Source organism: Seriola aureovittata, chromosome 15 (genome assembly GCF_021018895.1).
Source record: "Seriola aureovittata isolate HTS-2021-v1 ecotype China chromosome 15, ASM2101889v1, whole genome shotgun sequence".
NCBI lineage: Eukaryota > Metazoa > Chordata > Actinopteri > Carangiformes > Carangidae > Seriola > Seriola aureovittata.
Window position 1 is genome coordinate 25188235 of NC_079378.1, and position 16592 is coordinate 25204826.

General features: G+C 41.9%; 1 protein-coding gene across 1 annotated transcript in view; it reads left to right on the plus strand.

Moving 5' to 3' along the window:
- The window catches only part of pcdh1a (protocadherin 1a), an 89377-nt gene that overhangs the window by 54836 nt on the left and 17949 nt on the right, over positions 1 to 16592 (plus strand). Inside the window, exon 4 of the mRNA XM_056397969.1 lies at positions 9938 to 10157. Within this exon, the coding sequence (XP_056253944.1) occupies positions 9938 to 10157 (220 nt within the window). The remainder of the gene's footprint in view (positions 1 to 9937; positions 10158 to 16592) is intronic.

Here is a 16592-nt window from a genome sequence, read left to right on the forward strand (position 1 = left end):
GTACGGACGTTACACGGCAGCACATGTGTGAAGATGAATGAACTTAATGTGGAACCAAATTTCATACCCGCAAACCTTAAGCTGTAAGCTGTTAGCAAGTTAGCAACACACCATGAGTCAGTCACACTTTGGCAAATAGTGCTCACACAGGAACTTCGATACCTGCCTGCTTCTCTCACATCAGTCGTGTGGGAAGATTTTGGGTTCCTAGTGAACGAGAGAGCAGGAGAGAGTGAGTGGTGGATGGGACGCGGACGGCGTGGTTTGACAGGTGTAAGGTATGTGTGCGAAAACACATTGAACATGCTAACGCATATTCATTGACATCACTCAGATGTGCCAGTCACATTTTACTGCTTAAGTCACTACAGGCTGTTCCAGCCACCACAGGGGGGAACATATAACACAAGGTGGAACAAACTGTAACTTCCACTGCTGTTCAGAATAAATAAAGAGACCCAGCCTCATGCGCTCGTCGTCCCGAACTTCTTGTGATGTGAACTGAACCGTCTACCGTTACAACCCTTCAATCAAAATATATTGTGTATTATTCATCTAATGTGTACAGCATATTAACTTCACACCCATGCAATGAAAAGTTTTTTAACTGATGAATCCATTGTAATTAAATTGAAAAACACACGAAATGATTATTTGATTATTAGATAATGAGCAAACACTGTCTGAGAAGAAGAGAAGTCTGTGCAGTCGCTGCGCTGACAGCAGCAGCAGCAGTCGAGATTCGATTTTTTAGGATTTTGTGGGTTTGTCTGTTTTCCTGTCCATGTGCGCCTTCGCTAACTGATTCAATTGAAATAGCACAGAACATCTGCACACGTGGCCTGTGAGGCACAGAGGCACAAACATAATTTTTGATAAGAATTCAACAGTTTCTGCTGCATAGACACAACTCTGCACTGACTGCCTGTGTCAGAACAAATGAAGCCGTGGCATAACCCAGTGTTACCAGACAGGTACAGGCAGGAGGGACACCTCTGTTCGCACAAGTTTTTATCCTTCACAAGAAGAGTTGACGTAGACGTTTCCCGCTTTGTTTTGAGCGTATTTTATGCCCTCATCAGACACTAAGTGAATCTAATTTAGTTCAAACCAGCTCAGTGAAGGTGGGAGGTTTTTGTGTGGCAGCTGTGGCAGTGGGACAGGATCATTGCTGGATGATGCCCAGCAGCTGACAGCAGGGGACCGACCAGAATCACTTCCATACACTCACTTCTTGTAATGGAAAAAAAACGACATCCATAGCTCATTGTGGGACAGAGGGGCTGACGGAGAGCTTTTTGTCGGAGGGTGATGCATTCACACCAGCACTCCCACATCCTGTCATATGGAATGGCGTGAACAGTCAGATTTGTCATTAGATGTGGCAGCTATATTCACACATGGTGGGTCCTGCTGCAGTAATACTTGGTTTTACTGTGACAACATTATGGTATTTCAAGGCCAGTGCTCCCATTGAAATGATATTCTCTGTGCAGAAAAACTCAGCAATACTTCGGCAGCACAGACAGTGAAGAATGCGAATTCAGTCTTGCCTATCAAGACCATTAAGGTCTATGTGATTGTTTTTTAATGCATTCACTCCAGTCTTTCTTTCTCTCCATTTACAGTACGTGAACAAAGGGACTCCTGGTCTTTATCCACCCCTCAACCCCCACCCCTCCCCTGTCTGATCGCTTCATCCTCCACCAAAACCCGTGCTGACTCCTCTGCACTCTTTCCCCCTCCCCGCCTCTCGCTTATGTTCTTCCCTCCCCCTCTCCAGCGTGTCCCCTAGTTTTCTGGTAGCTGTGTCTCTTTGATAATCCAAGACTCTTTGAAGACTCCAATTCCACGCTGCTTGCCTTGGAGCTATTGCACCTACAAAAACAACTGCGTGTGTGGGTGTGTGTGTGTGTGTGTGTGTGTGTGTGTGTGTGTGTGTGCGCGTGTAGAGACAGAAAAAGAGGGAGAAGAGAGAGAGAGAGAACAGTAGATGGGATGAGAATGGAGGACATAATGGTGGAATGGAAAATAAAAACAGTTCCATATGCATTTCCTTTTCAACTGCTTTAGTCTTTATGGCTTTCTGCTTGCTGCATCCACTGAGAGGTGCACTTCTTCATTGTCATATTTGTTGGTGCAGCTCATTTTTTCTGTGCCTTTAGAGGCAGCAGCTCATTGATTCCTACATACACGCCCAAAAAGCCAGAGCCAGGATGTAAACTCGCAAACGCTCTAACTAAATGGAAATTCCTGGTCCCGCACTGGGGGGGACTCTCGCAGGCTGTCAGACATGCACATTTTGTAACTAATGCTACACATTGAATAACAAAAGATGCATATACTATAGATTCACTTTGCCATACACCAGTGTACCAGGCTGAACACCACTTCACTGAAGCTAGCAGCTTGTCCTGTTAGATCTCAACAAAAATGGTTTTCTCTGCCTCTGTCAGACGCTGCAGCCAAGTAATTAGAGAATATTAGTTGGCTATACTTAAAATGTCGCTGTGATCAAAATTAATCATTACTAAATGTTTTTCTTCTACCCACTTCCCCTCCACTTTGTATCGCTGTCTCCTCCTCTTACCTTTCAGTACATCTGGCTGCTCTCTGTGACTCTTTCTCTACTTCTCCATTGTTTCAGTCTCAATCTTTAGTCCCTCTTCTTCCATCTTAGTCTTCAGCCCTCCCTTTTTGTCTCCGTCATTCTACTGCTCTTTGGCAGAGGAGCTTGCCATCGGGATTTAGAAGAAATTGAATTGAATTATGAAGGAATTTCTCTGCAGTACGATTGGCATCATTTCCTCCACACAATAGAACATCATTCTCATATCTCTCAGTGTGGGGGAATGAAAATAGGCCGTGCACCATTCTTTCTCTCATCCTTTTAAATTGAATTTTTCATATCACAGGGGCACTGAGACATCAGCCGTTTCCTTTAACATGGGCAGAAAACCCATTTCATAATATCTGAGAGACACATAACTGTGATTCAATAGGAAAAGTCTGGCTCCCAGCTCCAGAACACATACGATATACCTGAGCTCAGGATTGATAAACAGGGCCACATAGGTTTCCCGCTGCTTCAAAAGTTGAGGGCATTCCAGTAGAGTATACCAGAGCTGTTCGGCTTTCCAACCGGTTAAAGACACTCCATTGTAAACTAAATGAAATGCAGCTCGCGTTCATATCCGTATAGATTCCTTTCTCTCCACTCATCTGTGTCAGACATACAGACTGCATCCTTTACCTGCCGAAGCCTCCCATTTTACCAGTTTACTTTTATCAGAAGAAAAGTGGGCAATCTAACTGAACCCGAGTTTCCACTTGCAAATTGCACCCGCTGCTACGCAACGCAGCAGTGATTGTGTTTAGCTGCTTATTATCCCCATTCATGTGTCTTCAAAGTTGTGACACTCAGGCTCTTGTTGTGCTTTGCTCCTCCAACAGAAATTTTGAATATTCAGCATGTTTCTCTGGCCACAGTGACTCACCATAAACAATACCTCTGTGTAATAAAAAATTTAAAGGAAAACATCTGGCAACAAACTAACTGTGACAAATTGCTTGTTACCCACCAGACATGGGAAACAACAATAAATTTCACTTATATTCAGTGGTGGGGTACGTGCTGTGTTGTTGATTATTTCAGATTTTGGAAAAACAACATTTTCACATAACAATGACATTTTCAGTGCATTCACAAAGTATTCAGACCCCTTCCACTTTCTATCATTTTGATATGTTGCAGCCTCATGCGAAAATGGTTTAGATACACTTTTCTGTCATCAGTCTACACCCAGAGCGACAAAGTGAGTACACATTAAAAAAAAGAGAAACTGAAATATCACGTTGACATAAGTATTCAGACTCTTTGCTTTGACACCTGAAATTTAGGTCAGGTTCCTCCATTTCTCTTGATCATCTCTGAGATGTTTCCACACCTTGACTGGAGTCCACCTGTGGTACATTCAATGGCTAGGACATGATGTGGAAAGGTACACACCTGTCTATATGAGGTCTCACAGCTGACAATGCAGATCAGAGCAGAAACCGAGGCATGAGGAGGAAGGAACTGCCTGCAGAGCGCAGAGACTGGATTGTGTTGATGCTCAGATCTGGAGAAGGCTACAACAAATATCTGCTGCATAAAACTGCAACATGACAAAATCAGTAGCATGTAGCATCTATTTTTACTACTCTACACCAATCTAGCACATGTGATTATTTGTCAGTGGAAGAAAATGGATAACTGGTTTGATTAAAAAAGGATTATAAAATAAAAAAAGGAAAGGAAAAAATAAAAAGGATTATTTTAATTCATAAAAACTGTGCAACTTGACTTTGATCCAGATATTTTTTAGCAAGCAGTCAGACAAGAATAATGGAGATGCAATCAGAATGGCATAAATGGGGTACCATCCACTTTGGCTTAAAATTCAGAGATAGATATTAAAGTATTAAGATTAATATCAAATGGAGGTACTTTAATGGAAGAATCTCCAGAGTACTGTTCTGCTATAATAATAATTATTGTTATAAAATCATCTTTGAGTTAAAGTTATCACATGTATTTTATTATTCAGTGAACATTCAGTCAGACGCTGCTGCCTCTACATTATATGAACTGTATGTAGTTTCCACCATACGTACAATCAAGCACTAAGCTGCCACTTGTTGTGAATTACAGTTCACCAAGGAATAATTTCTACAAGGTAGTTCAAGTACAGACATGGCCGTGACTAGCTTGATCACCAAATGTTCACCCGAAGATCAGTGAAAACACAAAGACGAACTTGGAGGCATGAGGCAGAGATTCAAGCGCTGAATCTCACTCACCTGCAACTCTGCTGGATGTCTGCTCAAAAACAGGCAGAGAAGATGGAAAAGCTCTCCCATCTGCATAAGTACCAGCAGCCCTGTGCACTGGCAATCAGTGAGGCTTGGCTGGATGACAGGGCACCTGACGGCAGAATGGTGTCAGGTAGCTCCAGGGCATTCACAATGGACCCAGAACTCTGTGCTATGGGAGGAGCACAACAGCAGTGGGGTCTGCTGTCCCATCAGAAATCAGTGGTGCAAATCAGCAGTGGCAATAGAGATGCTCCACAGTCACCAAAATGCTGTCCTCGCCCCAGGATTCCCTTCTTCTTCCTTCATCCAGGCTGCAGGCAAATGCATTATTTTTTATTTCAAATCCAATCTTTAGGACAGACTGTCCAAACTGTTATTTGGAAGTGATTAGATATAAGTGTTAACGATAACCCATCTGTGTCGGTTGCTGTGGAAACGACACACACGTATTTTTTCAATGCAGACACAAAATGGCAAGCCGCGGGCCGGGTGAATAATGGAGATGTATCCTCTTCCTCTTCACACCATAGCAATATCTAGTCTCCGCGCAGAAGTCCTCCATCACACCAGACAACATTAGTGACAGAGGTGGTTGATACATGTTTTTCTGTAGCAGTCGCAGCCAGCTAACAGGGCTAACAGCGCTCTGGGCATGACGTCACCATTACGGTATGTGTCAGATGTGAAGTGATGAAAAGGGCAGGTTGAGAGCCAAGTTTTAAATCAGAAATCAAACCACCCATGTATGTTGTTTAAATCTGATTTGATGAATGAAATATTCATTCTGATGCTTCAGTGTGCCATAAATCTGATACAGGCTGTCAGTCTCCACATAACCTAATACGCATCCCTAAGTTCAGACCAGCAGGCTTCTCTGTTTCCTTAAGCCTCAAACTCATAATTTAATTCACATAGATCGTCTTTTATAATTATCTGCTCATCACTACAGTCATAACCAGTTGTTGTTTGAAGATACGCCATGTCATATTATGTTCTTCTAATATGACATATATATGACAACTGAGGTGTGGTCTTTATAATTCACCCTGCTGGATGTATACTGTGTGCATGCGCCTATACTTTCTGCTGGCTTGTAGAGATCAGTTGAAGGATGAGAGGGAGAGGGAAGGTGAAGCTCACATGAAATCAAATGTCTTTTCTTATAGATGTTTTTATATTACATCGATAGTTCAGTAAATTAACAAAGACTACTCTCTTACATAACAGCCTGAAATACCAGCACTTGATGTGCTGGTATTTAAAGGCTTTTAATATAACTTTCTTCCTCCTCGCTGCACCTTAGAGCACCTAAAGATTTTTTCTTTTTTCTGTGACACCTACAAATGTAGAAAAGGCTGCCCCCCCCAGCCCCCCCAACCACCCGAGTTCGAATGCAATATAGAAGACTAATTGTAGACTATTACAATTTGCAGTATCCACATCAAGAATGAAATTTCAATCATAAGCAACAGCTTTGGTAACTAATTTCCATAAATTATCAAAGCTTTAACTCTTTATAAAAAAGATGTAATGGTGGTGAGATAGAGACATTTTAATTTGGTCTGTTAAGAAATTAATCTCCCGTCTTTCTATTGTCAACCTTATGCCCCCGTCAGTCGGCAGACAGGAAACAAAGGCACAGGTTGCCGTTCAGTGCAGGTGTACAGTGTGCTTTTTTTTTTCAAGTGTATTATGCTGAAGGTATCAGCTGGAAGGGGATGGAGTATTCAGGCTAGATAAGTGGATGTCATTATTCTGTATTTTTATTAAAAGCTGGTTAGCCATTGTATGAACGAGACCCGATTGGCCCAGTTTATATAACAGTGTAGTTAATTACTTTTCATTTTACACTTGACCACAGGAAACTCGTCATGACCTGCCTACTGAATCAAAGAAATAACTGCATTATTATCTGACTGGTCCCTTCTTTTTATATCTGTTTGGAACAATCTAACCACGTGGGGCTTCAAAGTGTTCAGGCAGTCGGGTGGATTTTATATTTCTGGGAGTTCCACAAAAAAAAAGAAGAAAAAAAAAACATGGCTCCAAAGGGCTGCTGGAGCTCTAGGTAGGCAGTGGATGATTACTGTTTATGACTACATTAAAATGTGTCTTGGTCCCCTTGTAAGGACAGAATCTGCTCTATCTTTCCATCTGCTTTGGGGTCGTAATATAATGCTTATAAACGAGGCCATTTTAACCCAAACTAAATGGTGTTATGAATTCAGATGTCATCATAATTGTCCCCTCGTTCATTCTCAGCCCCATAGCTTCTTACTCCTACCACAATGCCCAAACAATCCCGCGCTCCCGCCTCCAGTCTCCCAGAATCTAATCCTTCTGCTTGTCCCCTCCAGCCAAAGCGCCGTCCGTGTCTGCCTGACCAACTCCCCACTCCTGCTCAGCCTCCCCTTCCATCCTTCCGTCTTGCCGCATCCCTGCAGCCCCCAAGGCCTGGCAAAGGATTTGTGCTCTGACTAAAAGGAGAATCTATTTCCCATCTCTGCAGCCCTAGCTAGTTATCATACCCAGGAAACATGCTGACTCTCTGGAGTGATGCCTTGAGGAGAAGTTTAAGCAAGAATCCATATTTAAACAACTAAATGCCCCCTCACATTTAAATAGTCGTGGAGTCTCAGAGGCCTCCAATCATATTTAAGAATGCACCATTGAAATATCCAGCCGCATGAGTCAACAGCAAGTTTAATGAAATAAAACAGAAGCAATAGTACAATCGTCTGGTGTGATGGAGGAGTTTTGTTAAGTTCGGCTTATTTTCATAACTTCAAATTAGATCAATCAGTGTAATTTAAATTCCACTTGAATGAATTATAAATGGTGTGTTCTGCCTTTGTATTTTCGCTCCAACACATACTGATAAACACATTTCCACAGTTAAAAATGTTACTGAGTGTAGATGCACCAGCCAAAGAGCATCTTTAATAGAAAAAAAGAAAAAAACAATCTCAAATTTTTATCCACCAAAACCTCCCATTTCCCTTATTTTCTCATTTCTCACTATCACAAACAAAAACATAAAAAAGTCTTTGTTTGGATATTTTTCAAGAATCTTTCGCTCGTGCTTTAAAATTTATCTTAAGTTCCAGTAAATGTTACAGGTCTCTGAGAAGTCCGAGACCGTTTTGTGACTGTGTATGATTTATTGATGAAGTGATGCAGACGTACTGCTGGGAGAAAAAACATGATGGACCCCAGGCCTCAAGTAATCATTATTTAGATGAAAGACCAAGAAGTGCACCTGTGCAGTGGGAGAAATATGACTGTGATGGGGAGATGAACAGGGTTCTGGAAACATTTTGAAGCCCACTAATGGTATTAACAACACAGTGTTGCTAGCTCTTACCTAAGCCCTAAAAGCATTTCTCAATATCTGGTGTGTACGTACTAAAAGGCTGATGGTTTGAATGATTACTAGCATGGATTTGTTTGCCAGAAAAGTGGTGGAATGGTAGAAAGCACAGTCCCGAGGTATCGATCTGAGCTGACTCGTGCAGCAGACGCTGGCCTGTTCTGCTGTATCAGTGCTTTCCTGACTTTTACAAGGGGTGCTCATGTGTGGGGGTTGGGGGAAGAATGCAATTGCATGTGCACTGTGAGGAGTCATCTTTCTGTTGTGGATCGGTGGTAAGTGGCCATTAGTAAACTGATCTTTGGAAGAGGAAATTTAATGGTCTCCTAACTGTATTTACAAGCCATTCAATTTGATAAAGGGTGTGATCTTGAATGATTTATTATAATGCCGCTCTGCTCCTCTTCAAGCTATCAGATTCAGGATTTCATCAGTGTTTTTTATTCATTCATTTACTCTCTCATTCTTTCATCACATCTCATCAGTGTGTAACAGCGAAAACAGATCTAATAATTTATTCTAATGCTGGCAAAATAGTGACTGTCACAAACTATATTTCCAGCACTCTGTTTTTTTCTTTTCGTTAGCCTTATTTCGATCTCCTAGGGACTCGTTTTTAGTTAAATTGCAGAAATATTGTCTAGCTTTCTGCTCGGTTAAACATCAAAAGCTGAGGAAAAGGGAAATATTAAAATATGGAGATAGGAAGTAGCTCACTGGGGCTACTGATTAGTGTACCAATCATTGTCATCAGAATTCATTTGGCAGTGGCAGATTTAGAAAATGAAACTTTTGTCTGACTAATAATGATAATAACAGCAATAATGGTGCTTTTTAAATTCCCAGTCTCCATGACACCCTCTAATGTTTGCCTTCATGTCCGCACAAATACACAGACATTGTCTCCATACACAGGAATCTCTTTATACATCTACTAAATAAAGAGTCTGCCTCCCTCCAAGTAAATGTTCTGAGTGTAATTATTGAAATCACTGACAATAGTGCGCATGGCACACGTCCACTGTTACTTTTCAATACGTACTGTATGTCACTTCCATCTGGAGCTGGACATGAATAACATAAACACACATCTTCACTTCCTGTATCTACACCTGCTGATGTCACATACAGTATCAATGGGCCAGGATTCTGTCTGTAAATATATATGTGGTATTTTTGTAGACACATAAATATAAACACAAAGTTCTTGAACATATTGTACGTCTTCTTATTTATTATACACTGCGTACAAATAGATCTGAATCATTCGTTATATATACAGAACAGTATCATAGAGAATATTTGAACACATGCCCCATATTGAGATATTTAAATTTTATGATAAAGAGATATTTTTAATAGTGTACGTGTTTTTTTGTCTCAATTTATTCAATTTCTGCTGCTGCTAATTTGCACACTCTTATTATTGGAGTCCATAACCTCACTGTGTTCGTATATATTTCTACCTTATATAATCTTCAGAATAATAGTAGTGCAAAAGGCTTTTTAATATTTAAGAGTGTTTAATATTTAATACTATTTTCTGACTTTTGAAGAGTGAACATTAGGAGGCCAGCAAAATTCAGACAGTGGTCCTGAGCTGTAGCTGTTACAATCCGGGTCGAGCCAGCAAACCAAGAAAAGACAGTGTAGCTGAAAAATACTTTCCTTGTTTTGAAGGAATTCATTTGTTGTCTCTCTGTTTTTTAGCATCCCCATCGGCGAGTGACCTTCTCCACCACTAACCCTGTGCAGGACCTGCAGGATGCCTCTCAGCACAGCTACTATGACAGCGGTTTGGAGGAATCTGAGACTCCCAGCAGCAAGTCATCGTCTGGTCCTCGCATCGGACCCCTGACCCTGCCTGAGGACCACTATGAGAGAACCACTCCAGATGGCAGCATTGGAGAGACCGAACACCCGGAAAACGGTACGGTGACAATCCCCTCCTCTCTGTCGCGCTCGCCATGAATATGTATTTAAATGTAAATGGCTTTAATAGGCTGTCGTGGTGTGGGCGCTGTTGTTGCCAATGGAGACATTTCTGGGAGATGTGTTTGTGCTCTGTGGCCGTTTTACAGTGGAAATGTTGTGGCACCCGTGACGCTGACTCGCTGTGTTTGTCGATGACTGTGTGAAATGTTATTGGTTTTTAAGCAGATCTGTGTTTGTGTGGGTGTGTGCGTGGGCGTGTGTGTGTGTGTGTGTGTGTGGTATCAGGGCCGGAGTTAGCAGTGTTTCCATCCTCCTCATCAGCAGGTCCTCTGTCAGACATCCTTAATGACCCTCTCTCACAAGTGCGCTAATTAAAAAGCCCAACTAATGGAGCATTTGCCCTCTAAATAAATCTGAACCATGACATCTGTGCAGACAACACTATGTTTACTCGAAGCACCTTTTTGCCTCCAGTTGGACCCAAGTTGCACTGCGGCTTAGGTGTGCACAGGCCATAATTTCTAGGCACAGTAATCAATCCACAGGGTGACCACTGTTGGTCTCAGCACAGGTCCTTATTAGAAAAAAAGTCCCAGCCAACGCTGTACCTGCCGTGCAGCTGCCAACTGTTTTGCTGCCTTACGCTGCCAAACATAATTCATTACATGTCTTGCAACACACTTTGATAAGTGATTCACATGCTTCACATTTTCAGACATTATGGTAAATTTGCATCGCACCGCTCTCTGGATCAGACACTTTTACATGAGGATATTTTGTTGCTCACCTTGAACGTCTCGCTTTTCTTCCAATATTTGTAAATCATTAGTTTGTGGTATTAAAGTGAGGTTTTATCTCTGCATTTCGTGCTTGGGGTGCGAGTTTGAGGTGAGTAATGAGGCTTTTTCTGCCCTGTGCAGCGTGGGGCATGTATCAGCCAGGACTTGCTAGAACAGTTACTTTGTCACGGTCGAAGTGAAAAATACACAGATGTTTCTTTTGTCAATGGGACTGTATTTTCCACGTGCGGAGACATTTCTGGATTTTTTTTTTTTTTTTAAGTGTGGAGGGAAAAAAAGCCTTTTTCAGTCTCAAGCATTCCCAGCAGCAGAACCTCACAGTATCACAGGCTAAAATGTGTCATCGTCACGCCAAAACAGCAGATGACAATGTTCTGTTATTAGTACAATGTCTTGCATTGTGATGCATTGCCTCTTTACTAGACACTTGTGTTGGATCTCATTAGCTTGCTTATTCATCTCTATTGCAAATGTTTATTTGTTTACATCAATTAGTGACACCATATTTCAAGAGCAAGAAGAGGGTGGTGGGTGTGTAGGAGAGGATAAGCTCTGCCAATATGGCATTTCCCTCTGGCCACATAGAGGTCAGAAATTGCTTAACATCGCATTTAATAAATAGTTTTATTCGCCCCGTATAAAGGCTAGCTGTTGAGTATTTCCATTTGCTCACTTTCCTATGTGTGAAATATGCATTTCCTTTTTTCTTTTTTCTATTGTTGTACCTGTTTATTGTGTTTTTCACATCTGCAGAACACAGGTTTTTGTCAGACAGGGTGCTCTTTGTTGTCAGCAGCGGGAGAGCAAGATTGGGAGAAGAGATGGAGCAGTTAAAGAATGAAAAGATGGCACAAGATGGGGGAGATGTTAGATTGTGACAGGGAGCGGGGACTAAGAGTCTCTGACAAGTAAGCAAAGCCCATAGGATGAGCCCCGAGGACAGGGAGATGCAAAGATGAACCGCTAACTGAGGATAGACCTAATTAAAATGTGATTCCCACTTCAGGGAGATAACCGAGAGCCCACATAAAATGAAGCATTAGACAGAAAAATCAAACCAGACAGAGGAATTCCTCCCCAGCTCCACCTGAACAGTGACGTGAAGCCTTTTTTTTAAGCATTTGAGTGACAGAGTGACAGGTTGTACTGGTGCGGAGCTTTATTCATTGCAGTGGAGATGAGTGACAGCCAAAAAATGGGGAGGTGAGCATGATGTGTCATTCCATTTAAGTTGGATAAAACACAGTATATGAACCCCAGACTGTCAGGTTTGCATCACTGGGCCCAGGAACCATCGACATGGATGTGTTTTGTTATACAAGTTGAACTTTGGCAGTGCTGAATCTACATTTTGAGAGAGTGTCAGTGTCCCACGGCGGAGAGTGGTGTATAGTTCATGATCCATTTTAGTTTAGCTGTTGTTGAAATTATGGTCGCACTCAGACCTTAACTGTATTAGACTGGAATTAGGTCAGCTGCTGGAGTCTCAGTGTGGACACATCCCAGGCTGTGCAATTCCTTTCTTCAAGACATGCTAATATTAAGTATATTAATGCCTGGGGTTGTCATGTATTGTATTATTGTATCATTATAATCAATTCATTTATATCATCTGATGTTCTCTTTCTTTTGAGGAGTCCTGCAGACTGAAGAATCACGGCAGAGAGCAAAGAGTCTGTGCGGTCTCTAACAGTCTCTCTGGTTCACTGAAGTAGACATCAACATATTCCCTCATGGTGCTTGGCTTTGGAATTAAGAGTAGTTTCAAACTACAGTAATAGAATTTGTGATATATGACATGCATGCTGCCTGATCTGCAGCAATTAATTTCTGGAGTTCCTTTTTTCGTATGCCTGAGCAGCTGCTCCCTCCTCCCACTTTTTTCTAATTCTTATCTTCAGACCGTGTTAGAGTGCACTCCATTTCACTTCCCCCTTGTGTATTTTTCACTCTTATGTTCACACATTGCTCTTCTGTTGGTTAATCTCATCAGAAATGTTTATCCATCAGATGCACGTGTGTCTGCGTGTGCATGCACCTGCATGCATGCATGTATTTCTTCACATTTGTGTGTGTTGCGTCACACCCCGAATCCCTAAATCATTTTGATTACGGTGCTATTTTACTTTAATAGACTCTCATCATAATCACTGAGCTCTGTAATTCTCTTTAAATTGATTGCTGTAGACAGCATGAAAACTGCTTATCTTGTATGTCTGGTTGCTGTCAAGATGCATGATTTGTCCTCCACAGTGAAATCAGATGAAGGCTGCTTTGCCCCATCTGTCCATCTCTCTGTATCTCAGACACTGCTGATCAGATTTTGAACAGTGGTCGTATCAAAGTCATTTACACTGTTTGTTACTGGTTCATGGTAGTTTTGATTTCAGAAGTGGGCCGGGGGCGGGAACACAAACCGAAAGCAAAGCAAACAAAACAGTTACATGTGATTGCATTTGTATATGTATACAAATCAAGCAAATAACACATTATAGAATTGGACATTGGGCTTTCCGATTGAATTGTAGTCTGATAAAACCAATAAAAAATTCATGTAAATTGTGGCATCCTTAATACACTAACCTCTGAAAAGTTTTTATCAGTAGAAATCAGAAGCTCACGACAGATAAATATTGTATTTGCTCCTTTACTATAAAGCACACTGTGCTGCCTTATCCTGGACTCATATTGAAACATATATGTTCAGGAGAATACTGACTATATATCATTACAGGGTTTTGTAGTGTTTTTGCAGCTGCAGGCTGCAGGTCAGGGTAGAGGGGGTGTTGCCTGAGAGGATTGAAGTTTGAACAACTATTATTTATATAAGAAATCAGTTACACAAGATGATCTGTCAAATTTTGTTATCTATAATCTCTGCGTTGACTTGGTTTGATTTTTTTGTCTTTTAGTTAATTCCATTAATTTGATTTCATGACAAAGACAACTGATGAAACAAACTGACTTGAAAATGATTATTTTTGCTACCCTGAGCCAGTGAGTCCCAGCACACACAAATAGTTTAACCTCGTGCCGCCCCAGAGCACGAGGTATGAGTCATCCGGGACCTATGATGGGCCTCCTCTCTCTGCTCGGGACACAAGTTTGACCGGCAATCCCGTCATGTCCAGTCCAACCCAGACAATAATCACTCTTCTGGGGATCAGCGGTTAGGCATCTTGGCTGTGATACGAAGGCTCACACCAATAGGACACAGGTGGATTGAAGACAGGTACCAGTGTGCACGCACACACACAGACACACACACACACATGCACAAACACATACACACACACTCAACTGACCACAGATGGAGGAATTTTGATGTGGCCAGTTGCCCAGTGTGAGGTCTCCCTGTGTCTTCCTCTGTGCGGACTCTCTGCCATATGGGCTGTTGAGAAGGGTGAGATAAAATGGTATAAATGCCGTTTGCATGATAATGAAGTTCTTTAGTGATGCTGTCTGATTTTCCTGCCTTAGATCTCTCAGATGACGCATGTACCGTCGTATATTTGTTCTTTTTGAACTCCTGTCAGGGATTTTCCTCTGCTTTCAGCGCTTGCCATATCAAGGGTACAACCATTTTAGCCATTACTGCTTTTGACATCATGAGTTCCCCGTGTATATCTGGTCTGTGTGTACAAAGTATGAGACACATTTTAAACAAAGGAAAGATGTGGAGAAAGCCGTCGTGCAGACTGAGAGTCAGAACATCAGACTAATGGGGCTTGTTTGGCCTATGAGTGCCAGATTGGGCCCCTGCCCGGGCACCAATATAGTGTACTGATGCGAGGGTGTAGATTTCCTCAAGCAGATGTCAATGTGCTTTGTCAGAGTCCCCACTTTTGAGTGGAGGAGACCATGCCAGCCTGTACCAGCACAGAGGCCTATGCCAGCCACTGCTGGAATTGCTGCCACCCGAGAAGGGACAGGTCATGGGACTGGCAGTTTTGTGGAGGCTTCTGTGGAAAAAAGTCCTTACAAGTGGTCCCCTGAGGCAAGTTGTCATGAGTAATACGCCTATAATCCCGAGCTCATTCTAGCACATGCATTATGCTCAGCTCACATCAGCAGCGGCTGTTTGCCCCCCCCCCCCCCTAAATTGTTTGTAATTTTTTTTCAGAGCAAATAGGTCACTGGAAGAGCCTAACTGGAGCAGAATTAAACTCTCTAACCTGGATTAGGCCGTGACACTGTGGACAATGGTTTACAATAGCAATGACTTTATGGGACAATGCAGCTGAATCCAAAATGGAGCCGACGATGTGTCAACTCATCACAGTTTTGAATGCGTCTTGATTTCCCTTCGCCCAATTTGAATCTGAAAATGTGCTCTCGCCTCTGTGATCACTAACAATACGACCTCCACGCTCATCCCCAACTCAGGCTGCACACATTACAGTGTTTGTCAAATGACTTCAGATAGGCCAGACCTTTGAACAGGGCTATGTGAGAGAAAAGACATGGTGTCAGAGCTCAGACCATTAACAGCAGCAAAGTATGGAATCGGTTTATTGTCTTTTAGAGTGAACTGACTTCTCACTGTGTAGCAGAGATTGCAGCTACATGTGAAATTTAGATGGAACTACAATAGAAGTCCCATTATCTCAATAAATCTACCCCTTGCATTCAATTTGGTATTACCTCATTCGACACATAAAAGTGATTTCTCTGTAGTTTCATCATGATGTCCAGCTGACTGAAAGACTACACTGATAAAAGCATGTTTTTGAAATTTATTTGGGTTTGTGTACACCGTATATTTTGTGTTGTGGTATTATATATAAACATGACATAGTGTGTATGTTCTAGAAAGAAGAGGAAAAATTCCAAAAGAAAACGGAGAAAATGATGTTTAAATAATAAAACATGAGTATAAATGTTGTCTAAATAATGAAAAAAGAGGAAAGCAGAAATCATAAGAGATTTAGTAGAAGATTTCTGGAACATTTTCTAGGGACAGATTCCCAGTCCTCTTCATTTTAATTGAGGTCTACACAAGCTACTCAGCTCTATCTGCATGTATATAACATGGATGAAAACCCAGATGAGTGTTCTGAATTATGCACAGAAAGAAAAGTACACACATATAAGCACACATTAGGTTCCATAAATAGTGCTTTTAACGCCATTGCTGCCACAATGTCCGGTTTTAGCACTAAGCTTGTAAAATGAATGAGTGAGCCAGTATGCCTAAGCCAGGATCCCTAAGCTTTAGATGTGCTCATGTATTACTCTAACAAAAGTGGATGGCTCTCTGTACTTAGGCAAAAATTGGATAGTACATTGCCTACTCTTGCCACGCCATCGAGTCTGGGCAACAGCATGCTGAAGCAGCAGGTTTGGAGGTGGAAATGTGTGAAACACAGGCTTGAGAGTACAAGTTTATAAAGACACATGGAGAAAAATTTCATAATTACCCCAGTGTCACTCAAAGCTATAAAAGACACTCCTTTTAGCGGTGTCCGCTGGCAGGTCCATGGGATCTCGAGTCGAAACTTTAAGGATAATTATGGAGGCAGAAATAGAAAGCGGTGGTACTGCTCTGCTGCTCTCAGTGGGTCTTACCCAGTCTCACCCCAGATGTGATTCGCAGAGCAGGTAGAGCGATGTGCATTGGGGAGGGGATG